This window comes from Trachinotus anak, unplaced genomic scaffold (genome assembly GCF_046630095.1).
Source record: "Trachinotus anak isolate AG129_WGS33_773 ecotype Australia unplaced genomic scaffold, CSIRO_AGI_Tana_v1 ptg000002l, whole genome shotgun sequence".
NCBI classification, from domain to species: Eukaryota; Metazoa; Chordata; class Actinopteri; order Carangiformes; family Carangidae; genus Trachinotus; species Trachinotus anak.
Window position 1 is genome coordinate 19694149 of NW_027273853.1, and position 22849 is coordinate 19716997.

The window sequence follows — 22849 nt, forward strand, 5'->3', positions numbered from 1 at the left end:
GTTTCTAGGAGCCAGAGTTGATTTGCAACCCCTTTCACATTACCTGTTACCATTTTGTTCATTTGTTCATACTGATTACCACAGCTTTACAAATTGATTATACAAATTAAATAGATACCCCTTTAGAAAATTGAAGGGAACAGCTCTGTAATTAAAGGGCTGCCAACAGAACCCATGCAGGCAAAGACACAGTGGACTGAATGAGACTGTGAATGCTCCGTCTCTTTTCTTCATGATTTCATGGCGTCTGTTGGACTGGCTTCAATGAGTGTCCGTGAAGAGGTGTGACTTCAATCAGGGAAATCTAATATAATAAAAGATTGTGCGCCCCATTCACACATACCAACTGAAACAGCAACACCGCGGAGCAGCAGGGTGACAAAATGATTAACTGGATTGTTTGTGGCTCCTGTGTCATCAGCCTTCCTGAAGTGTCCTTGAACAAGCTGTCAGACAGCAACTCCCTATCAGCCCCCAGAGACGCTGCTCTGTGTCTGAGTCTGACCTCTAACCTCCATGTGCAGCAGGGGTGTCAATAAAGGATCAATAGAGAGTCACATTCATTTTTGCGTTTATTATTATTGACCATTTAAAACAACAGCAGAAGAGGTTTGACATGCATCACAGCGGGCTCTCCTTCCTGAAGCTCTCAATGCAAAAATAAACCTAAACCCGCAGTCGGAACACATTTCCCTTGGCGGGTTACTTACACTCATGCATGTGAGAACACATCAGGAGGCCTGTGTGTTTCTTTCAGAGCAACACATAATGCAAACTCGGGAGCTTTTTCAGTCCTTTCAATTGAGGACGGCAAAAGCACCTTCAACAAACTGTATCCTGAATGTGGTTGCCCAGTAATGGGAAATATTGGGTTTGGATTTAGCTGAACGAATTGTTCTCTCTGCAGAGCATGCCACATTGTAACTAGACATGAAGTGCCCGGGATTAAGACTTTTTAATTACTAATATGCATGTGTGGCGGCTTCTGTGTGCACGTAGAGTGTTGTATGCAACATGGCTTGTTGCAGCCCCTGACTGGATATTACCATTTGTGTTTGTTTGTGTTTGTGGTTAATACAGTCTTCCTTTGCATTCTCCCTCTGCCAGCTTCCTAATTTAAACAGACATTTGCATGTGTGCATGTATTTCCTTACTGGACTAGTGGTTATACAGTCTTCCTTTATACCCCTGTGGCTGGTTTAGGACTAACCCATTAAAGACTTGTGGCTCGCTCAGACCATACTGTGGTCACCTGAGAACCCAAACCGAGACCGTACCTCAGGAGATTTACAGTCTGCCCAGGCATGCCAACGCAGTTTCATATTCACACCTCTATTTCTACAGTTTGTGAAGATTATTCTGTCTGAATAAAGCAGCCATTTAGAGTAGGAAAGGCATCATAACACATCTTAACACACGTCACTACTCTGTTTCCCGCTTTCCATCTCACTATGTCTCCCTCTATGCTCACTGGCCGGTATACATATGGTAGCCATCTGGCCTGGCAGAACAGAGCAGGAGCCTAGAGTGGGGCAGCACTACTGTGATCCATGTACAGTAACAACTTGATTAACCCTTTAGTGCCATAATGCTGCACCAGAAACAGCCTTTATATAATACTTTCTGCTGTCACTTGAAGTATGTTAGCATCAAGCTGCTTATATTTGTATTACTTCTTCACCCTTCCTGCATTTCTCTCACTCTGTCGCTCTGCCTACTTGGCACCTTGAATCAAATCCTGCACTCAAGTCTGATCTCAATCACATCTCATTCATTCAAGTACTGCTCGAGTGTTCCTGTTTGTACCATACATTTATGATTTTCCAAATCACAGCTTGACTCTGCTGTCTCTGTGTCTTAGCTGCGTGTGAAACCTAAAGCCAGTGATCCTGCAGAGCTGCAGCATGTTTACGGAAGTGCACTTCCCTCTGTGTCCCCTCCAAAATAGATTTAAGTGCAGGGTAGGAGCCACATTGAGGTCAGTGTTCCTGCCCCACTGCTCTAGTCAACCCTGAGACAAGGAAGAGTGGATCCAAACTACAGTAGTCTGCCCTCTGACAGATAGACCCAGAGAAAAATTAATTGAAATGAAAAACATTGTAATGTTTGTTTACTGATATACAGAATTAGTGTTACTGCTTATGTCAGCTTCGAAAAAAGCTAAAAAAAAATGTATGCATGGAAAAAACTTCAGATGAAGCAAACATTTAAAACTGTGCTAGAAATTATCTTAAAGCAATAGTTTGACATTTTCAGAAATATGCATATTTGTGTTCTAGCTCGAAAATTAGATGAGAAGTTTGATACCACTCTGACATCTGTACTGCCAGCGGTCAGTTAGCTTAGCCTAGCGCACAGCTAGCAAAATGCAGTGTCTTGTGTAGAAGTGTAAAAACGGGTGTTACTGTGTGCTCAGACAGTATGCAAGGTGAATTGTAAAGGCTGCGCAACTGTGCCCAGAGTGAATGGAAAGACACGCAAATTCGCTCGGGGCGTTGACTGGAAAGTTGAAAACGTTCAGCTTGAATCAAAAAATTGGCTGGTTGGGTTGAGAACACATTGACTGCGCTGGTCCAGCAGTCAAATGACACAAGGCAAAAAATTTGTTTGCTTTCTTTCGGACCAGAACTCTACACTTTGGTTTTTGTACAGATTAAACAAAGATATAATGTGCTAATTAGTAAGCTTGAAGCTAGTAGGTGCATTTTGTTTGTTTTGTTGCCCGTTTCCAGACTTAATGCAAAGCTACACTGGCTGGCCGCTAGCTGTCGGCTGATGTCTGTATTTAACTTACAGAGTGATAAATATCCCTTTAAAGCCCAATGCACGTCATCAATAAACTGAGATAGAAAACTGTCAGAAGGAAGTTTGTCATCTTGGATTTGTAATATTTTGGCTTGAGTTTTGTTAAGTGACTTTTTCCCAACACCGTGTGGAATATGTTTCTGAGCATGCACTGGATTTTTTTCCGTGCAGCTGCCTATCACAGAATATGACTAAGGTGCATTCAGTGACATCTTAATGGGAACTCCTGTACTCATTACTTCTTCTCCAGTGACAGCGTCTAGCCTGTAGGCTCCTCTCCTCTCCTCTCCTCTCCTCTCCTCTCCTCTCCTCTCCTCAGTGACACTGAATAACTGCCATATGCCAAACAGGACCGGTCCAGTTAGAGAAAGGCAGGTGCCCAATATCAACTCATGCCCTTATGGTCATGTAAACAACTTCAAATATTTTGTGCAGTTATACCGACTTTAAAACCTGACAATATTACATTTCCTGTGATATTTCTGGTGCAGTGACAATCATGAGGAAGCTACAGACAAGTGTTTTCATCACACAAACACACACACACACACACACACACACACACACACAGACAGACAGCAACTATAGTCGCTAGCTGGCTTGCATGTAAGAGCTCCATCAGTTCCTCCCTGAGGGTAGGCAGTGCCTTGCATTAGGACGCAGAGAGCCAGTGAGTCACCTTGCCTCAGTCCATGCTGAGACCATTCAGCACTTCACTGTCAGCTGGTCCTGTTATTCCCCTGAACCAAGGTTAAGGAGCTGGACAGTTAAAAGCTCAAGTGTAACAGTAAGGTGTTTTCATACTTTTATTCAGTCATAGCCATTTTTCACAGCAGACATTTTGACATATCACAGCAGGAAAGACACAATTGTTACTAATAACACTAACAATGGCTCTGTTAGTGTTCCAGTAAGTTAGGATAATGTGGCAGTGGGCCAACATGCACAATACAAGAACCCTGAAACTTATAAAGCAAAAGGGAATTCAGCATCATCTTGGTAGTTTTGAGACATGAAGCATAGGGAGGGATGCAATCCCACCTTTATCCAAGGTTACTGCTTGGCACTAAACTTGCCTTCATAAAAGTCTCTATTTGTTTAGTTCTTATTTCTTACAAGTATTAGATCCTAGGTTTACATGCCGGCAATCCTGTTTGATTTCCACTGTGGCCAGAGCAACCCCCAACAGAAAATGAAATCAAGTCAAATAGTCATAGAATGAATTAAAAGTAGAGGAGGTGGTGAATGAGATTTTTCTTATCCTTCAGCCAGTTATGAAAATGATGGTGGCTGCAGTGCAATGTTTTGTCGAATCACACCTGGGGGCCTTTAATCTGCGCACATCAAAAGACGGGGTGGGCCCTGTGGTCACGCTCTGATTGGGCTATTTACTTTGGTATATAATTGTTTGAGAAGAAAGTGGGAGTAAGGAAGGTGCCAGGGTAGACCCCCTGCTGCTTTAAATGGTTTAAGATGGATTTCCTGGAGGTTGCAGAACCGCTCACCAAGAGGGCACATTGTGAGCAATAAAAGCAATAAAGGAGGTGTTTCAGAACAACCCCAGCAGACAAGTTCCTGCAGAAAAAGAGAGAAAGTTTCTTTTCTTCATAACTGATCTTGTTGGCTTCTCTGGAGCTTTGGCTGAAAAGTGGAGTGGTTCAGGATACCTGACATAGGTGCAATGGGTGGTGATGATCTTTGTTCCAGAGTTGTGCTGGTTGTCAGTGGCACCCTGATCAGACCTGAACAAAGATGTAGAGGAAATGGTGCCACGGTGACTGCTCTGCTCTGTTAGCAGCTGCTGTTAAGGTTTATAAGCTAAATAACTGTGACTTATTACCAAGAAACCATTTCCAGATGTTTTTGCCACACAGTTTTTATTGCTTGTGTAATGCGTGGTGAACAGCAAACACAAAATCATAAGCATGCCTTTTAAAATCAGCACATTGAGATTTAGATTTAGTTCCTGTATTTTCAGTGTTAGGAAATGTTAGATATGGACACTAACTATATTTTCTCTATTGTTAGGGACTGTCTGATAATCAGTCAAGCGAGGAGGGGGCGTCTTACCCGGTCCAATATGGCGTTGACACTGACGTACGATGCAGCAGTTAATGTGGCATCTATGTGTACATGTCTGTGAGTGAGCTTACCAGACCTCTGTAGCACACTCCTCATCTCTGCTTGAGCCTAGCAGCATGAGGAACAAGTTGAATTATCACCAAAATTATGGCACACATAACTAAATGAAAAATCTTTACAGAGGATTTCAGCCATTCTTTTTTTTTTCACCAAGAGCTGCTACTGTCACTTTCTATAACACATTTACCTAACTTGCCCAAAAAAGGTAGAAAAGAAGAATACATAAACCTCCCCATTTTCTGAAACCCCTGCCAGTAACTTTCATCCAGTCCCTTCCTTTTGACTCCCTTTCATCTCATTGGGAACATTGAAATTAATCGCTCTATAAGCAACTGTCTGCTCCCACAAGATGAATGAAGAATGTCACTTTTGCCGCAGGCAGTGTGTGCATTAAATTAGCAGCATATTATGAGAGAGGAACCATTAAAACCAAAACTACTTTTTCCACAGTGATTAGGGGGCTAAGTGGAGAGTCACTGCTCAGCCTTTTCAGAAGATGACACCCTGCAAACAGTAGGAAGGGTGCAGCACAAAGCTGCAGAGGAATAAGTCAGAGAGTGAATTGAGCGAGGAAGAGTAACTAACATCCAGAGGTGTGAATAATGCATCTGAAATATTACACATTATTACCTTTGGAAGACATCTCTGACAGGTGCAACTAGGAGGCATAATTACTGTTGTATGGCCTCCATTGTTTGTTTCATTCAAATTCTCAGTCTTCACGCAAATAATTATAAATACTGTTTTTTAATAATCATTTGTGGAACTTTTTTTAAAATCAATATGACAAATATATAACAGGAAATAATGGGACAATACTGACATTTAAGAGGGGATACTATGTCTCTTACTGTACTTATGTCTTATGATGAAAGAAGAGTAAGAATCTCTCTCTCTCTCTCTCTCTCTCTCTCTCTCCCTTTCAGGTGTGCTCAGCCTACCTGAGGGTCTGACTCTTCACAGGGACCAGCAGCAGCTGCAGCGAGCAGGAAAGAGCGGAGAGGGAAACGCCTACAGTCAGTCTGAGCTGCGCTCCGTTGAACAGTGCTTACTGGCAACAAGAGTGGGCAGCATCTCTGAACTCAGTGAGTCAGTGTGTGTGGGCGTGGGTGTCAGTGTGGGTGTGACGGGAAAAGTCTGGGTGGAGAAGTGGAGGACCAGCGTTGACCGGTTCCTCAGGATGCTCTGCAGTCTGTGTGCCCTTGAGCAAGGCAAATAACTGCCCAACTGCTCTCATGAAGCTGCTCAGTGGCCACCAGGGTCAACTGATGATACTGTTAACAGACCGTTTCCTGTTTCAACAAGACAATACGCTGCACAGATAGAGGTCCACAGAAAATTGTCTCCCAAGTTTGGTGTGGACTGTCCTGTACAAAAACCTGATCTCAAACAACTTTGGGATAAATTTGAGCACTGACTGCGAGCCAGGCATTTGTATAATTGTATAATACCAGGATCCTGAAGCTGAAATAGCTTCAAAATGGAATTCATGCGCATTTCCAACTGTGACGATTCCCAGTGTATTTGGTGAAAGAGGCCTATACTGTATATGCTCTTGCAGCATCTTGGGAACAAAGCCCAACAGCCAGGTTCCAAAATCTTAAGGAAAGACCTCCCAGAAAAGAGTGGAGGCTGTTACACTGTCGAAGCAAATTAATTTCTATGATTTTTAATTTTCAATTTTGAATGTACACATATTTTTTGCTGCCTGGCATATGTGACTGTGTGAGTGTGAGTTTGAGGTAGGATGATGCTAAAAAGGAGCATTTGAGTTCAGGGGGATCTACACTTGAAAATTATCCTTAAAAGTCTGAGTGTATTACGGTTCGATCAATATGGCTAAAAGCAAGTCGCTGTGTTTTCCAGCTGAAATTGCTGACACCTGCTATTTTGGGCTGATATTCAAGAGCTTTGAATTTGACGATTTCCATGCCAAAAAAAACCCCCCAAAAAACTAACTCCATGTTCAATACGCAGAGTTTTGTTCTTGGACTGAAATCCCTCTGAAGCATTATTCAAACCATCTGATACAATGGATTAAATTATTTTGGTGCACCCACCACGAGGCATGGATCTAGACATGGTACAGATATTCATGGTCACCAAAGAATGAATCCTAATGACTTTGTTAAGCCCTTGATCTTTTCGTTTGCACCACCATCAGGCTGAAATTTGTGGGGTTTCCACTGTGAAATGTCTCAACAACTATTAAATGGACAAATGGATATCCATGAAATTTGGCTCAGACATTCATGGTCCCCAAAGGACGAATCCTAAAGCCTTTTGTGGTCCCTTTTGTGTTTCCCCTCTGGTGCCACTAGCTGGCCAAAGTTTTTACTTATCCAGTAAAATCTCATGACAGCTACTGGATGGACTGGCATCTCATTTTGAACCTTCTGGTCCTTAGACGATGGATCTTGTTGACTTTGGTGGTCCCCTGACAGTTCCTCTAGTACCACCATGACAGTAGTGGTTTTGAATGAAATACTTCAACAGCCATTGAATGGATTGGTGTGAAATTATATACAAGCATTCATGTCCCCCTCAGGATGAATTATAATATTTGTATTTATCTATATAATTGTAATATTAACTTTATCTAGCACCATTATGTGGCTTAAATTTCCATTTGTTCAATCTGGTTCTTGACCGAATACTGACATTCTCATCAGCTTTGGCTGTACTTTGTGCTCAGTGTTAATTACCATACCTTAGCATGATGACATGCTTAATTAAGATAGCTAGCATGCTAAGCCTTGCAATTAGCTCAAAGCACAGCTGTGAGAACCACTAGCTGAGACTCTTGATAATCCTTAATGAATTTACAATTACATGATATTTTGATTGCAGGTTTTATTGAAAGTATGCAGCTCTGGTAGACAAATTCTCCACCGCATTTGAGTTGGATGGCATTATTAGCTGATATGATAATTTGATGTTTAATAATTCACACATATTGACCCAGTCTATCAATAAATCACTGTTTCATTCTCCTGCTGTGCATGTGTGTGTGCCTAATTAAAAGCATTTGAATCAGTGGGAGCTGCACTGTCAGTAAAATCAGTTTTAATGAACCAAAGCCATTTATTTAAAGAATGATTTTAACTTAGAAGTTTGACAAGCCCTCCAAAAGTTAATTGAATGTCTGTCCCCTCACAATGTACTCATTATTTAAAGAATAATGGGCACCAGAATGATTTCTAAATGCTTTCTACATTTATACAAAAGTCCAAAGTCATTTACACGGGCTTTAGGAGTCAGTTTTTTATAATAATAATAATAATAGGCTTTATGCATCATTTGAGAAATTACCTAATGATTAAGTTTTACCCTCTTGTCCTCACTCACAAAAAAGTTAATATGCAACCAAAGTTGTCCAAAGCAAAGTTCAACACAAGGCATTCATTTGAGTTTCTGTTTTTTGTTTTGGTGGAAAATTTCTGACAAACTTTCAAAAAGTCTCAGTAAATCTGCGTTGGCAAGCTGTGTTGCAAATCACTGAATACATAACTTCATGTTTTCCCATTTCATATAATCAGATATAATCACACAATCAAGATGCTCATTGGAAGTGATGAACAGTTTTGTTTCTTGGGTGCAACTCTGCAGCTCATTCCAGAAAACACATTTGAGTGCCACAGCATCCACTGACAGAAGAACAAATTGTCCTAATGTGCTTTGCAATATTTAAAAAAAAAAAAAACTCAAGCCAAATAATGGGGAAAAGGTCATAGGGTCTGTTTCTGTTGTCATGGCATCGGTACGTCAAGACAAGGCTGTGCAGTGTAAACACTTATCATCAGAATAAACAGTTAGCCAATTCCTCTCACTGTATGTTTTCATAGGACCGAGGTCAGAGTGGTGAGGGTGTAGCGCTGAGTCAAATCACTAGCAGTCCTCTGTCCATGTTGTATTGATGAGGTCGAGCAAGGACTCATTCTGCAATGTTGACACTACAAACACACTCTGAGACAACAGAGCAGCTGGTGGATAATAGCAGAGCTTAGTCCAGTGGTAATGTTATCAGCTCTGGAGAGGAATTCTGTAAATAACGATAGGATTTGCAAACAAACACACACACGGCTGAAGCTATAAATAATGAATAATTGACAAAGGCAGAAGAGGCAGCAATGATCAAGCTGTCAAATAGTGTATTTGAAAGAGAGCAGGATGGGGAGAAAAAGCAGAATAAAAGATGGGAGTTTCGGGGAAAAGACAGGTGAGAGTTATTTTCATATAAAATTCATGGACTACTAGAATCACCACCACATGTGTGCCTCTGCCATCCAGTCAAGCTGCAGTTTACATCCATGTCCATCCAGACTCATGTGATATATGTAGTGAGGACTTTGAAGGTATTTAATAAAAGGTATAAAGTGTATTTTGTCATAACTGGCCAAAAACGTGTTGTTTGAGGTCACAGCGACCTTGACCTTTGATGACCAAAATCTGATCAGTTCATCCTCGAGTCCAAGTGAACATTTGTGCCAAATTTGAAGAAATGTTCTCAAGGCCTTACTGAGATGTCGCGTTCACGAAAACGGAACAGATGGACGGACAACCTGAGAACATAAATCCCGTGGCTGTCACCAGTGCGGAGGCATAAAAATGACATTGGCTATTCAAGCGCAGTAAAATTTGCATCCTGTGCAGGTACAGTCTTTTGCACTGGCCTTTAGACTCATCTTAGAGGTTTGCCACTGATTTACCTCTTTGTATTTTCTCATTTTCTCCTCTGCCAAAATGCCAAATTAGCATATTTGAAATGATGGGTCTTGCAAATACTGCAATTATTAGGGCTGTTGGTGTGTCATCATCACTCAGTCATGCCCGACAAACACACTCCATCAAATATGTTCCACGCAGCGTTGTTAGTATAAACTCAGGATGTCACTGAATCTGCCTGAATAAAAAGCACAGATGGATGGAGGATGCAGAATACATGTAGGCTCTCTCCAGCTATATGAAAATCTATCCAGCTGTATAACATCAGCACCACATAGTAAAACAAGATCAAATGGCGGTGGCCTCACTGTGCAGGTTGTTATGTCTGTGGGCTTCAGACCACACAGCCGCCAGCTGTTGTGGCATTATGCACTGAACCAGCCTCCCTAACTATATTCTTGGATTAGGAAGAGGATTCAATATTCTGCATGTAGGATCTCCATATACAAATCTATACAGAAAAAAACATGTAGAGTGAAACAAGTTCAAATACTAGTGATGTCTCCTCACGCTGAAGGCTCATACGTCTGTTGGCCTCAAACAACATAATATCCAGCAGTAGCTCAAAGTTTAAGGAATAGTTCAACATTTACGAAAATGAGCTTGTTCGTGTTCTTGTCGAGAGTTTAGATGATGCTAACAAACATTGCTCTGGGCAGAAAACAAAAACAGACTCATCCAATCACCAGTTTTGTGTTTTTCTCTCAGCCAAGCGAGGGAAGCCACTGAGCCATGCAAGATCTCAAGAAGCAAATTATATTAGTCCTGATTTTACGCAGTAAAACTTTTGAAATTGCATTTCCTATGTGTATGTTTGGTCTAAAAACTCCTCTAAATGGACTCCCTCAGTCATTACATTTCTTTGTCACGTTCATTATGGCCTTTTAGCTTGTTCGCAAATTTTATTACCTGTAACTATATTTAGGACTAAAATAATAATGGTGGCATTAATAATTCATATTTAGCCTTCCATTATTGTCATACAGAATTAGTAATCAATGCTGATTAAAAACATGATTCGTCATTATTGGACATTAGGGCATATGGACATTTTTGTGTCTCATCTGATCCTTTTCATCTTTTGCCGTTTCTGATTTCCGTTGTGGTGAAATCAGAGCTGTATTGACGGAAGACGTTAATGACCACACTCTGAGTAATACATTTCGAACATCATGTTGTTGTGGCAGAAGGAAGAGTGTATAGATTATTTTTAAAATCTGCACTGAAGATACTGTTTACTTCTAGTACCACAGAATGACCATGAACTGTATCTGTCAGATGCAGGAGAATCAAATGGAACAGTTTCAGGATTGTAGTGCTTTTTGACAGACACAGACAGGTCACTGCAGGGACGACATGTGCTTTCACAGATTGTAATGTGTGATGTTAAGTCAGACTGAAAATTAAAGTGGAGCTGGGTAATGATGAGGAAATATGTTCTTGTTTGAGTTTTAACTTGTGACATTACATTGGAAGGAAGCATTTTGTCTCTTCGATGGTGTTTTATATTCGAAGAGAGCACGAGTTCTCACTGAGTCTTTTCACATTAAGCGCACTACATTTAGATGGAACCGCTCCATAAAGATAATGTTTGTGCCCTTCGTGTTATCTGATATGGACAAAACTAATAGCAGGAGAAGCATCTTGTTGAGTCAGGATTGCCACCGGCGACCATTAAATGTAATCACGGCCGCATAGCAGCAAATAATTGAAACACAGAACCGGTGGTGATGGCAGCAGCTGCACAGTGCACAGGCCCCATTCATCAGAACCCAAAGGAAAGCTGGTTACTGTGTATTTATTTCCCCATAAAGGCTTGGATATAATTGCCTCATCAGAAATGAGAGTTAATCCTACATTTCCAAAGAGTATACTTTCTCTCTCACGATTAAATATTAAACACTCTTCACACTTTATGAAGTAATGAGCAGTTTGCTTATGTAGGTGCTGCATTGCAAGATGCTGGCCTTAAAGGTGCCAACTCTTATAAAATACCTCCTAAATCAAGCCAGAACCATTGTACTCTGGAAACTGACATATTTGTGTGATTTTGTTTAACTAAGGGGATTCTAAAGCTTTGAAAACAAAGAGTGCACTACCCCTCTGCTAAAAGGTAATCACTGAGATACCTGTGGATCAGGATCTGCCGTGTGTGTCCTCCACCTCTCCTCTTCTTGTTAGCATAAAGAATTAATTACCCAGGATGAGGTATTGATTAAAGGCTTGAATCTTATAATGAAAAGGCTATTGACGTTTTAGCTTATTAAACTGCTGTACTCCTGTCCGTCCTTCCTCTCCTTTGGCCAAAACAAAACCTCACAGCTGAAAACGAGTTAAATCCTTTTTCAGCAGTTATTTCTGCGTACACCTGCTGAAGGAGCAGCGGTAATCTCACTCTATGTGTTAAGCTGCTGCCACTACTGTTGCACTCTTTCAGTGTTGGAAGTAATCTTCTTCCTCAGCCCTGCCAGCCTCCTCTCTGCCAGCACAGGAAATGTCACAGGCCAGCATAAATAAGACATGAGAACTGGCTCTTGCTGGCCACCTCAGCTCCCCTTACCAAGCTTAAGAAGGCACTGTTACAAGCTCATCTGTTTTCCCCTTGGTACAATTAAGAGAAAGATGCACGAGGAGAAACAAACTGCGAAGACCTCTAATCTAAAGTTTGTACAGGAGGTGGTCGTTCCTGTTATAATATTTCCTGCTCATTGCATCAGTAGGTGATGTCCAGGACATTTCTCTCAGCACAGCACCACTGTTCCCGAAGGACAGTTGAGAGATTGACTGTTTTATTGCATGAATGCCCTTCCCTCATTCAGGCATCCTTTTCACAATCGCCTCCCACATTGTTGAGGCTAAATGGAATCTTGGCAAGAGCCAAATAGCCCAATTTTGATGCTAAACAAACCCTTTTGTCCACGGGAATGACTGTTTGTTCCTGCTCTCTATTGTATTGGCAGGCATACTGAGATACAGTATGGTTCATTCAGACCGAGGAACCAAGAGCCATCAGCTCAATTACTTTTTTTGGTATCAAATTGACCAGAACCATATGACACAGAGTGGATTTTTTTTTATTCGAGTGACCCCGCTTCAGAACTTCATTACATTTTCTCATAGTGCAGTGGGTCTAGACAGGAAAGAGAAGCGACAGAAATCTGACAGCATCCAGTGAAATGGGATTTGAGTCTGTGCTGTAATAATACAGGGTTGTTTTTCAAGTAAGCATACACTGCCACTCAATAACTAAGGTGCCACAGTCATACAGTAATGTTTCCATGCAGTGGTCGGTCGTCTTGACTATCAGGCTCGGTGTGAAAGAAACTTTCACACCGAGCCTTTCTCAGTTTTTGATGATCTGAATTTGCTGCACTAAAATCTATCTTGTCCCTTAAGTATAAGAAAAGGGGGCTGAACATGCTTTTCCAAGAACTGTTTACTTTCTTTTAAACCCACCCAGAGAATATTCAAATTTTCATTAGCAGAGTCCTCTCAAGCTTTGATTTTTCCAGCCCAACAGGATGACCTTAAAGTACTGAAAAATTATGCAGAGGAAATAGCTTGGAGTAGCGAATGTTTATCCATAAATATTCATTCTTCGCACAGTCTAGTCCTGAGCATGCGTATACTCCTGCTCTCCCCCGTGCTCCCCATGTGAGGTGCACAGAAAGGACTGGGATGAACCCTGTCTTTTTCCTGACTGTGGTGCAGGGAAACTCTCGATTTCCCTTGACAGAATGAGCTCTAAGGGGGCTGGAAGGAATGAGGACAATTCCCTGACGTCTTTTTAAAGGCCGTGTGCTCAAAATATTCTTGTCTTTTCTCCCTTGTCTTTGAGAGTGCCAGCACATGAACTCCTCTCTCACTGCTCACGTGTTCCCTTTTGTGATCCCTGATATGTTAATGTGTGTTTATGTGTAGGTGACCTGGTGTCCCGAGCCATGCACCACCTACAGCCCCTGTATATGAAGAATCACAACAATGGGACGCCGATCCACCAGAAGAGCAGCGTGATTCACTGGGCGCCCGAAGCGATCTACACTCTGTGTTATTTCATGCACTGCCCTCAGATGGAGTGGGAAAACCCAAATGTAGAGCCCTCCAAGGTGACCTTACAAACAGAGAGGTGAGAAACGAACACATTGATAAAATTTACTCCAAATTCCTTAACAATGGACCTAAACTACCACACTGAGATCAGCAGAGCTGTCATTAGGGGATAAAACTGTCAATATTCTATATTTTCCTTATCCTCAACAAATAAAATGAAAAAAGACCAAAACTAACAATGAACTGAATCCTATTAGAATGTGCTGTCAGTGTATCCGAAGGCTGATATAGCCTCTGAGCCATAGAACTCAATTGTTGTCCAAAAACTATATAAAAATAAATAAATGCAAAAAACACAGCCACACTTTTGCACTGGGTGACATTTTGCTTCAATATGATGAACCTGGGCACTGTCATTTATTTTGAGTCAATCCTGCAACACCATCCTGCTGCTGTAAATTCTCACTACCACACGATCATTTGAACACATTTGAATAATGTTTGCTCAGAACTACAGTGCCTGGCTGTTTTAGGAAATGACTGGAAAAACAAAAAAACAACAAACAAACAAAAAAAATTGTGACTTTACATTTTCAGCAGGAACGGGCTTCTTGCTGAGTGCCACATGCAGTCAGTCAGAAAGGACTGAGAGATAGACTGATGCACTGTTTGGTTCTGGTAATCTCTTGGTCACGAAAAGGTAAAAACATAGCAGTGATAAACCCACAGGGGATTCTCACCTGAATCTGCAGTTCCCCTGAACGTTATTTTTTTGGTTCACTCTCATCGCTCTCATCAGCCTCATTTTTTTTTCAGTGAAAAAGTGCTAAAAATGCTGTACAAGACCTGCCCAACAGCAAACAGTAGATAAAGTTAGCAAATAGCTGCTGAACACAGTGGTGCAATTATTAAGCACAGAGCCAGCTTCAGACTCAGGAGTTGGTGGAGACCAAAAACAGAGCTAAAAGAGAGAATATTGGGTTTGCATCTTGAAAGTTCAGAATATCAACTTGAGAGGTGATGACACCATCAGTATTGTGTTTACAGCTTGTTTCTGCCGCATCCAAGTGGCCAAAGAAATCACATATTAAACATTTAAGATTCAATTTGATTTCAAGATCTTCATGGACTATAACACACTTCATGAAAAACGTGTGTCATTGTGGCACTAAGTAGTTTATCTCAGCCTCCATCAGGAATCGAGAAGGTGGTGTTCAACAGGTTTGGGGCACAGCTTACAGCCAGTGACTGACAGAAACATAAATCTCACATTCTCACAATAGAACAAAAAGCAAGCTAGCAAGAGCAGAGATGTAACAGAAACATCCAGTGAAGCGGTAACATAGCTCAATGCACAGCACAGTAATAGAAAAGATTCTTTATTTGCTGTTGATGGTAGAGAAAAAAAAAATGTTGTTAGTTGCAGTATCAAGATATTGACTTGTTACTCCCATCATAATTCAACTGTGAAAAATGTTTTATGTTTTTATACAGTGCTCTGTGGGTCTTTTAAAACCAGCATTATTGCAGAACAAGGTAAAGTAATAGAAGTGTCTGGTATTGATTAATCCCTCAGACCTCCACCCTTCGCTTTGTGGTTCGGCACAGTAAAAATATTGCACCTTTAAAGTTCACCAGGACAACAATAAAGGAACACAATGAGACCCCAACAAGAAAAAGTGGGAACTCCCTTCAGTTATCTGCGACTTACTTAACTTTATAGACACAGTCCAGTGGTAATGTTCCCTCTGTAGACATCATTGTGCTGTAACTGTACACCTCTGCAGACTGTTCTTTTATTATATTTCTGGCTCTCAGTGCTCACCCCTGAAATGGCACACCAGATGTTTTCCTCTGGAAGGAAAGTACAATTTTATATAAGTGAATTGTCAACTTATTGGCTACTTGAGCGAGCCCTCTGGGTGACCTGAGGAGCGGCAAGAAGGAGCTGTTGGAGCCGGCATACACTGACATGTGCCCAGTCAGTATTGATAATTACCGCCAATGACGTAGTGGGACATTATCAGGCGACAGCTGTAGGACTGTGTTGGTGACTTATGCGCAAATGACATAAGGATTAGGCAATGTTTCCATGGTGTTAATTCCCTTGATCCTTCATTCTGTAGGTTTTGGACACTTTCTTTCCCACGACTGAGGAAAACACAGAACAGTCCACACAATCTTTGCAGTTTCTACTTATGAAATGCTTTTTGTGCTGAGTTTATGAGCTGTTTCTTTTTTATTTTTTTCATTCATCATATTCCACTGTAGCATTTATACCTCGAGCTGTTCAGTATTTCCTACAGTTTTGGTGGAAACCCCTGTCAGCTTGCGGCAGAGGTGGGAAACAGTGCTGACAGTTGAGCCTGAGCAGTCCTCCTCTGGGGCTCCAGACTTTATCTGGAGCCTGCAGTGGACCAAGTTATCAACTAATGTGTGTCTCAAGTGTCTGACTCATGTCTGCTTTAGCTCTGATCAGCAGTTGTAAAGAAAAACACATTATTGCATGTTTGTTTTAGTCATATTTAAGCACATTACCAGAGCCAAAACTAGGGAAAGCCCTGAGATTGCAACAGGCTCCTCAAGAATGTCTGCTCTTTTTGCAGTTCTCGGAAGAGGTGTGCATGGAAACAGCAAGACCTTGAACTGCTCGTGAACTAGTGTTTCCTTTGGGCTTGTGAGGGAATGTGTTGCCACTATACGTTCCCTGCCTCTTGATTAGGTGTTGTGTGCTGCTTTAATGAAGTCTGCGGAACCAATAATGTTATGTGGCTGTAGGTCAGACTCCTTTGAAGTGAGTAAAATAAAGGAGCTTGCATTTCTTGGCAGATCAAACTATTATTGAAAGATCCTCCTGTCAACTAAGAGTAGCACTGATGAGTGACTAATTAAAAGTGAGTGACAGATGTGGGCCCAACATGTGTCAAAGACAGCCCAGGCATTAAGACACCCTCTGCAATGTGACATATTGAACAGTCAATCCCAGAGGAACAGACCAAGTTTCATCAAGAACACACAGCATACATATGTGACAGCTCATACAAAACACATGACCAGAACATTTCTTATTTCTTTCAGTATCAAAGATTTTGAAACATATTATTAATGCCATGATATGAAAACAGTGTTATAATGATTAAAAACATACATATCATGAAAAATAATGAAATTGTCTGATTTGACACACAAATCAAATAGTTTAGTTTAAAAATAGAAAACCAAGTGGTAATAATAAAGCCCATATTTGTAATTTATTTTTTATGTCTCCATGCGCATATATACATAATATCTTTCTTAATGTGTTATGATGTGTTATGCCAATAATCATAAGGTATTATATGTCCTATCGTAATATTAACACGTATTACCGGCACTTGCCATTCATTTTGCATTCAATATTATAAATCCTATGAATATCATGGTGGTTCGTGCATAAAGGATGGAGAGTATCAGTATGTTTTGCATTAATGTAGTTATGACAGCTCATTGTTTTGTTTAAGTGAAAGAAGTGTATATTTATACCCGTAACCTGCTGTCAGTACAGTAACAGAGGTCAAAATGTAACATCATGCATATGTATCTCCATGCATATGGATTCCATGTGACTGCGGTAAACACTGACGCAGGATCAGTGGAGGTAGACAGGAAGACAGGAGGAGAAGTTCTGTAATTCAGTCACACTCACGGGTTTTGTGTTTAATGCATTTGCATCCGTGAGCTGTGAGCTGCGGCGTCAGGATCAAATGTTTGATGGTCATTTCCTGCCTCTGCCGTACAGTACAGAAGGATTGCAATTACTTTAATCATAGCACACAGTGAGCTACCATAGATACTACATTATATGTTGGCTGAGATCACCATCCATCCATCCATTGTGTTTACAGAGAGCACCCTGATGTTCATAAGACCTTGTAATGTCAGCAGAGCAATTGCAATGATTTTTTTCTTGTAAAGTATTAGGACGACACATGCAATTCCTTACCACTGATATAACATCACAATGCATTTTCACAGCATACTGAAACATACATTGTGCATAATGTGGCAATGCAGTATGTGGTTTTACGTAGCATGTTGGTATGCAGTGTAACAGCATCAGCTCAATATTATAATATTACTCTGTACAGCTTTAGGTTTCAATAATAGAGCAGACTAGATAGTGAATAAATTAGGAGATGAATATTTTAGATGACAAAGACTGTAGATTTTTTTCATTCCTCTGATCTATGGTCTATAATCTATACTATGATCTTGCTCAGTTTAGATTTCCTCACATCATAGTGTCTGTCTGTGACATACTGGCTTTGGATCTTCATCCTCTAGACGGAGTTCATCCTGTTCTCAAACATCTGCTGCACTGGGCAATATCTCTAAAATAACATATGCAAATTCTGTATTAGGTGGATTTTCCGTGCAAGTGCCTGGGCACACTTAGTACTGAGGGTGACTTTTTTGTGTGTCTCTGGTGGCGAGAACATGTGCCTCTATCTCCCCTCACAGGCCGTTTATGGTGCTGCCGCCTCTGATGGAGTGGGTGCGCGTGGCTGTGGTTCACACGGAACACAGACGCAGCTTCTCTGTGGACAGCGATGATGTTCGGCAGGCGGCCAGACTGCTGCTGCCTGGAGTGGACTGTGAGCCCCGCCAGCTCCGGTATGGCTGCAAGCAGTGTGCTCGCCCAGCCACTTCAGCTGCACATGCAGAACACCTGCAGGCACACATGTGAACTCGCACGCAAACACATAACCAAGGAAAGATACATGTATTTCTCATGCGCTCATCCTCCTCATAGTGTTAGAAAATGAAGCTTGTCAGGTGTCTAGGGAAAATGCAGTGCATTGCAAACAGTCAAAACAATCAGCTTGCACCGTGAACCACTTTGTGTGCCTTGCCCTTCAGAACGGATGACTGCTTCTGTGCCTCGAGGAAACTGGATGCTGCCTCTACTGAGGCGAAGTTCCTGCAGGACCTTGGCTTCCGTATGCTCAGCTGTGGACGCACAGACCTGGTGAAGCAGGCTGTCAACCTGCTAGGGCCGGATGGTATCAACAGCATGAGCGAGCAGGTTAGAGACACAGTCAACATTTTAAATAATGCATATGCAGGCACATTTACACTCATACACACATCGATACGGACACACACACACACACACACACCCATGCACACACATACACAGCCTGTAGAGAAAATTCTGTTTGCCTGCTAAACCTTCACCTTTGAGCACCATGCAGACTTGTAAGCTGAGAGGCAGTCATACATATCAAGCTTATTCTGACGTCTGTCTCCTGCAGCCTGCCTGCCAAGGAATGGTACATTATATCATGACTGCTACCTCCAGTGCAATAAATCATCAGGGGAATACTGCAAGTGTAACTGAGATGAATTTCCACGGGAAAAATCAACATTAAGTTTTGGGCTGATCTAAGCAGAAACTTTCAAACACTGTGTCTAGTACAGTATGTTTCTGTCAGAAAGGCTCTGCAGACACCCCTGATGGCACAGAGGAAATATTGATTCATGTGGTATCCTTTAAAACTTTGATCAATAGCAGAATATTACTATCATCACACTCAAGGTGCCAAGAGTGGAAAGTGTAGAGTAAACCTTCAGCCTTGCTTTGTTTGACTTTGTTTTAAATTAAACTTTCGCTCAAATGATTGTGGCAAAATGTCAAACATGCAACATGGCAAGCCCTCAACTGTTCATGCAATATGGGGCTTTCATGAGGAAGCGTGTCTTTAACTTATGCAGTGATCCCATAATCATTCCCATTATTCCCATCGTTCTCTGTATCTGCACATTTTGCAGGGGATGACCCCGCTGATGTATGCTTGTGTCCGTGGAGACGAGGCCATGGTACAGATGCTGCTGGATGCAGGAGCTGATATTAACAGCGAGGTCAGTGATGATGAAGTTTCTACTACGTTTCTGGTGCAGACACTGGGGAGACCAAAGTCAAATAAAGGAAGGATAATTGTTATGTGAAATGTGAGTGCACATTGCCCTTATCAGAAAAGAGAAATATCTTTTAGAAATATCTTTTTTCATCATGACATTGATCTACCCAGTTTTTGTCTTATGCTGTCTTAGTGGGAGACATCAGCCTTGTATATATCGTGGGGGTGGTGGGGGGTGGGGGTGTTACCAGATGAGAGGTATTGACAGGATCCTTCAACATTGAGTTTATGAAGTGTATATATGAAGGGTCTCATGCTGATAGTCTGATTTATGAGCGTGAGTAAGTATTTATGTAACTATTTGTGGTATTGCATTGGAGAAAACCAAACATGTTGTCCTCATCTCCCCTTTTTTGTTCTCTCCCATGTGTCATGCTGCTAAATGTTTAAGAAAGATCATGAGGCGCTGACTGCCCTGCCACCTTAGACGATGCGTGTTACTGGATAAACACATTAAAATTATAAGTGCAACAAAACTTTTTTTGCATTTGTGTATTTTGAGCATAACACATGACCCAGGGGTTTGTGGCTGAGTCATTTTCTTGTGTGTTAGTGCTATAGATGGCTTGACCTAAAGCAAACTGAACTCCTCACAGAGTCTGCAGAGAATTGAGCTGGCATGCTTTGACTCTGCACAGACGTCAGAGGGTTCGTTCAGTTAAAGCCTCATGATCCCAGTCTTTGTTAGTCACCTCAGCAACAGCATGTCCCATCAACCATTGTGTCAGAGTTGATTTGCAGTCCACCATATTCATGACCCTTGGCCAAAGCACAAAGCGCTGTCGACCAACATATGAAGTCCCGTTTGCAGATTCGTTTCATGCATCTGGTTTTGAATCTGGTTTTAAATTTGAACAGTTAAAGACAAATATTGTTTGCCTCTGATGTGTACAACTGTGTTTCTGTCAGCACCTGTGCATCTTCAAAATGACTAATGTTCTCTAAATTCTCTTTAAGTTATAATCGTAGTGTTCTTCCACTATACCTACTGTACATGTAAGTACCAGTGTAGTAGGTGTCGGTAAGTATTTAATTAAATTAGATTAAACTGTTAATTGCGGCCTGTATCATAAAGTGTCAGTGAATCATATTATATACGTCTGTCTCTTCTGACTCCCAGCCTCCCTTTTTTTCCCAAAGCAGACTTTGTGTTTTGTTCATGTGGCTCGTGTATGTCACACTTTCATCTGGCTCATAGTTTTTTGTTTTTTTTTCAGCCAGTGATGAGCCTTAGAGAGGTCAGGTTCATGGCCTGTCAGAGAAACCAACAGTAGGTGAGGATGAAGAGATCAGAGTCAAACCATTAGGATGAGGCCTAACTAGACAGATCAATCCACTGTGTTCATTAGAAGGCGAACACAGTGACAGGATGTCCTCTGTAGCCCCAGGGTTCCTAGTTAATTACTCTAGTTTCTCCTGTAGAGCTTCCTGTCCTCCCTCTCTCCTCCCCGCAGCTGCTTGTCTTGTGCTCGTTGGGCCACGTAGTAGTTTTAATGGCTTCATATCTCTCTCCCTCACCTTTCTCCCTCCTACCTACCCAACCCATCTACCTGTGTCCCTTCCCCAGGTGCCAAACTCAGTTCACAAGCACCCCTCAGTCTTTCCCGAAACGCGGCAGGCGACGCCCCTCACTTTCGCTGTGTTACACGGACATGTCCCTGTGGTGCAGGTAGTGATGTCCTTTCTCACCTGTGATTCTCTCATCGTGACCTCTCGTTGTGCTTCAGCTCATGGTTGGTCATCATTGTCATTTTTGTCATCAGAGCTTCTTGGTGGTGATGATGATGATAATGGTCCTCCACAATGAGTTTTCTCCTGTTTCTCTGTTTTTCAGAATTATTGAGATGCTGTTTGTGTGACGTAACTTTTTAACCTCTTTTTTGGGGGGCCGTTTGCCCAGTCAATCTTTAGGTCTGAACATTTGCATCGAATCTAGCCTCCTCCTGTCACTTTGCATTTTTGAGCAAATGAATCAGACTGCATTTAGCAAGTAGAAAGTGGAAACACAGCAGTCTAATTGTTATCGAACTCATTTAACTAATTCAATTTGCCCTCTGAATGATCTGTCCATTGGATTTGGAATCATTAAATTCTAATGGAAAAATGTTTAAGCCATGTGACATCACAATTTGATCTCCGAGGACATCAGATAAAAGCAAGAGTGAGTGAGTAAAATCCTAAAATGTTTTGTCATTAAATTTGTAATCATTTTACACTCAATTTCCCAAGATATTAATTTTAAATACCAGTCATTTTTCATCTTATTCGATGACATGAAGTTATGAGGTTAAGGAGCTTATTGAGATCATTCTCTCATTTGCAAAAATATTGTTCCCTAGATAGTGATAAATGCCTTTGATGTTCAGATACAGATACTACTGCCAGAAAAAAAAATGCTAAAATACAGAATCAGGTATCAGTGAATACGTGAGTCTATGCACCGATCTGGTACTATGGAATTTATTAATAAAATATTTTTGTTCATGTTTACAAAGGGTTTATCCTGAGCCATGCCATACAACAATGATAGCAATCATATCAAATCCATACAGGGTATAGTCGTACACAGCTGTTAAATTTTTTTTTAATGCAGTATTGGATTGGTCCTCACTATTGGCTGATGCACAAGTTTAGGTATCAGAATTGGTATCAGGAAGGAAAAAGATGATGACTCAAATTTGTGCTGGTTTTTCAGTAGTTATAGCTGTATTTACATTTAAAAGGAAAAGCAAACATTAAAAGAATAGTTTGGGAAATACACTGTCTTGCACAGCTAAGTGGCTTATAGGTGTAGCTTCATATTTAAAGGGCAGATGTGAGAGTGCTTCCAATCTTCTCAGCAAGAAAGCAAATAAGTGTATTTTCCCAAGATGTTGCACTATTCATTTAAACTGCAGATCATCAGAACAACAGTTTGAGGGATTTGTGAAAACTAAGGACATTGTACTGTACAGGACGTGCTGCAAACTACTGGTATAAGAGTCAAATATTCCCTGTTCCCTCTACAGATTTGCTCATTTGCACATGAACCAGCCATTAGGCAAGAGAAGCTCAAATTTACCAAATCACCTGACTTCAAAGCTGACTCATTAGTGAACTCTTCCTCCTCTCCTCACCCTCCTCTCTCTGTCTACCTCTCTCTCTCTCTCCCTTCATGCTCCTCCATG

The 22849-nt window shown here is 41.3% G+C and overlaps 1 protein-coding gene across 1 annotated transcript in view; it reads left to right on the forward strand.

The window, feature by feature from the left end:
* btbd11b (BTB (POZ) domain containing 11b) overlaps window positions 1-22849 on the forward strand; it is a 66414-nt gene that overhangs the window by 36614 nt on the left and 6951 nt on the right. Inside the window, exons 2-7 of the mRNA XM_071504526.1 lie at window positions 5874-6032; window positions 13594-13798; window positions 18223-18375; window positions 18622-18787; window positions 19534-19623; window positions 21250-21351. Of these exons, the coding sequence (XP_071360627.1) occupies window positions 5874-6032; window positions 13594-13798; window positions 18223-18375; window positions 18622-18787; window positions 19534-19623; window positions 21250-21351 (875 nt within the window). The remainder of the gene's footprint in view (window positions 1-5873; window positions 6033-13593; window positions 13799-18222; window positions 18376-18621; window positions 18788-19533; window positions 19624-21249; window positions 21352-22849) is intronic.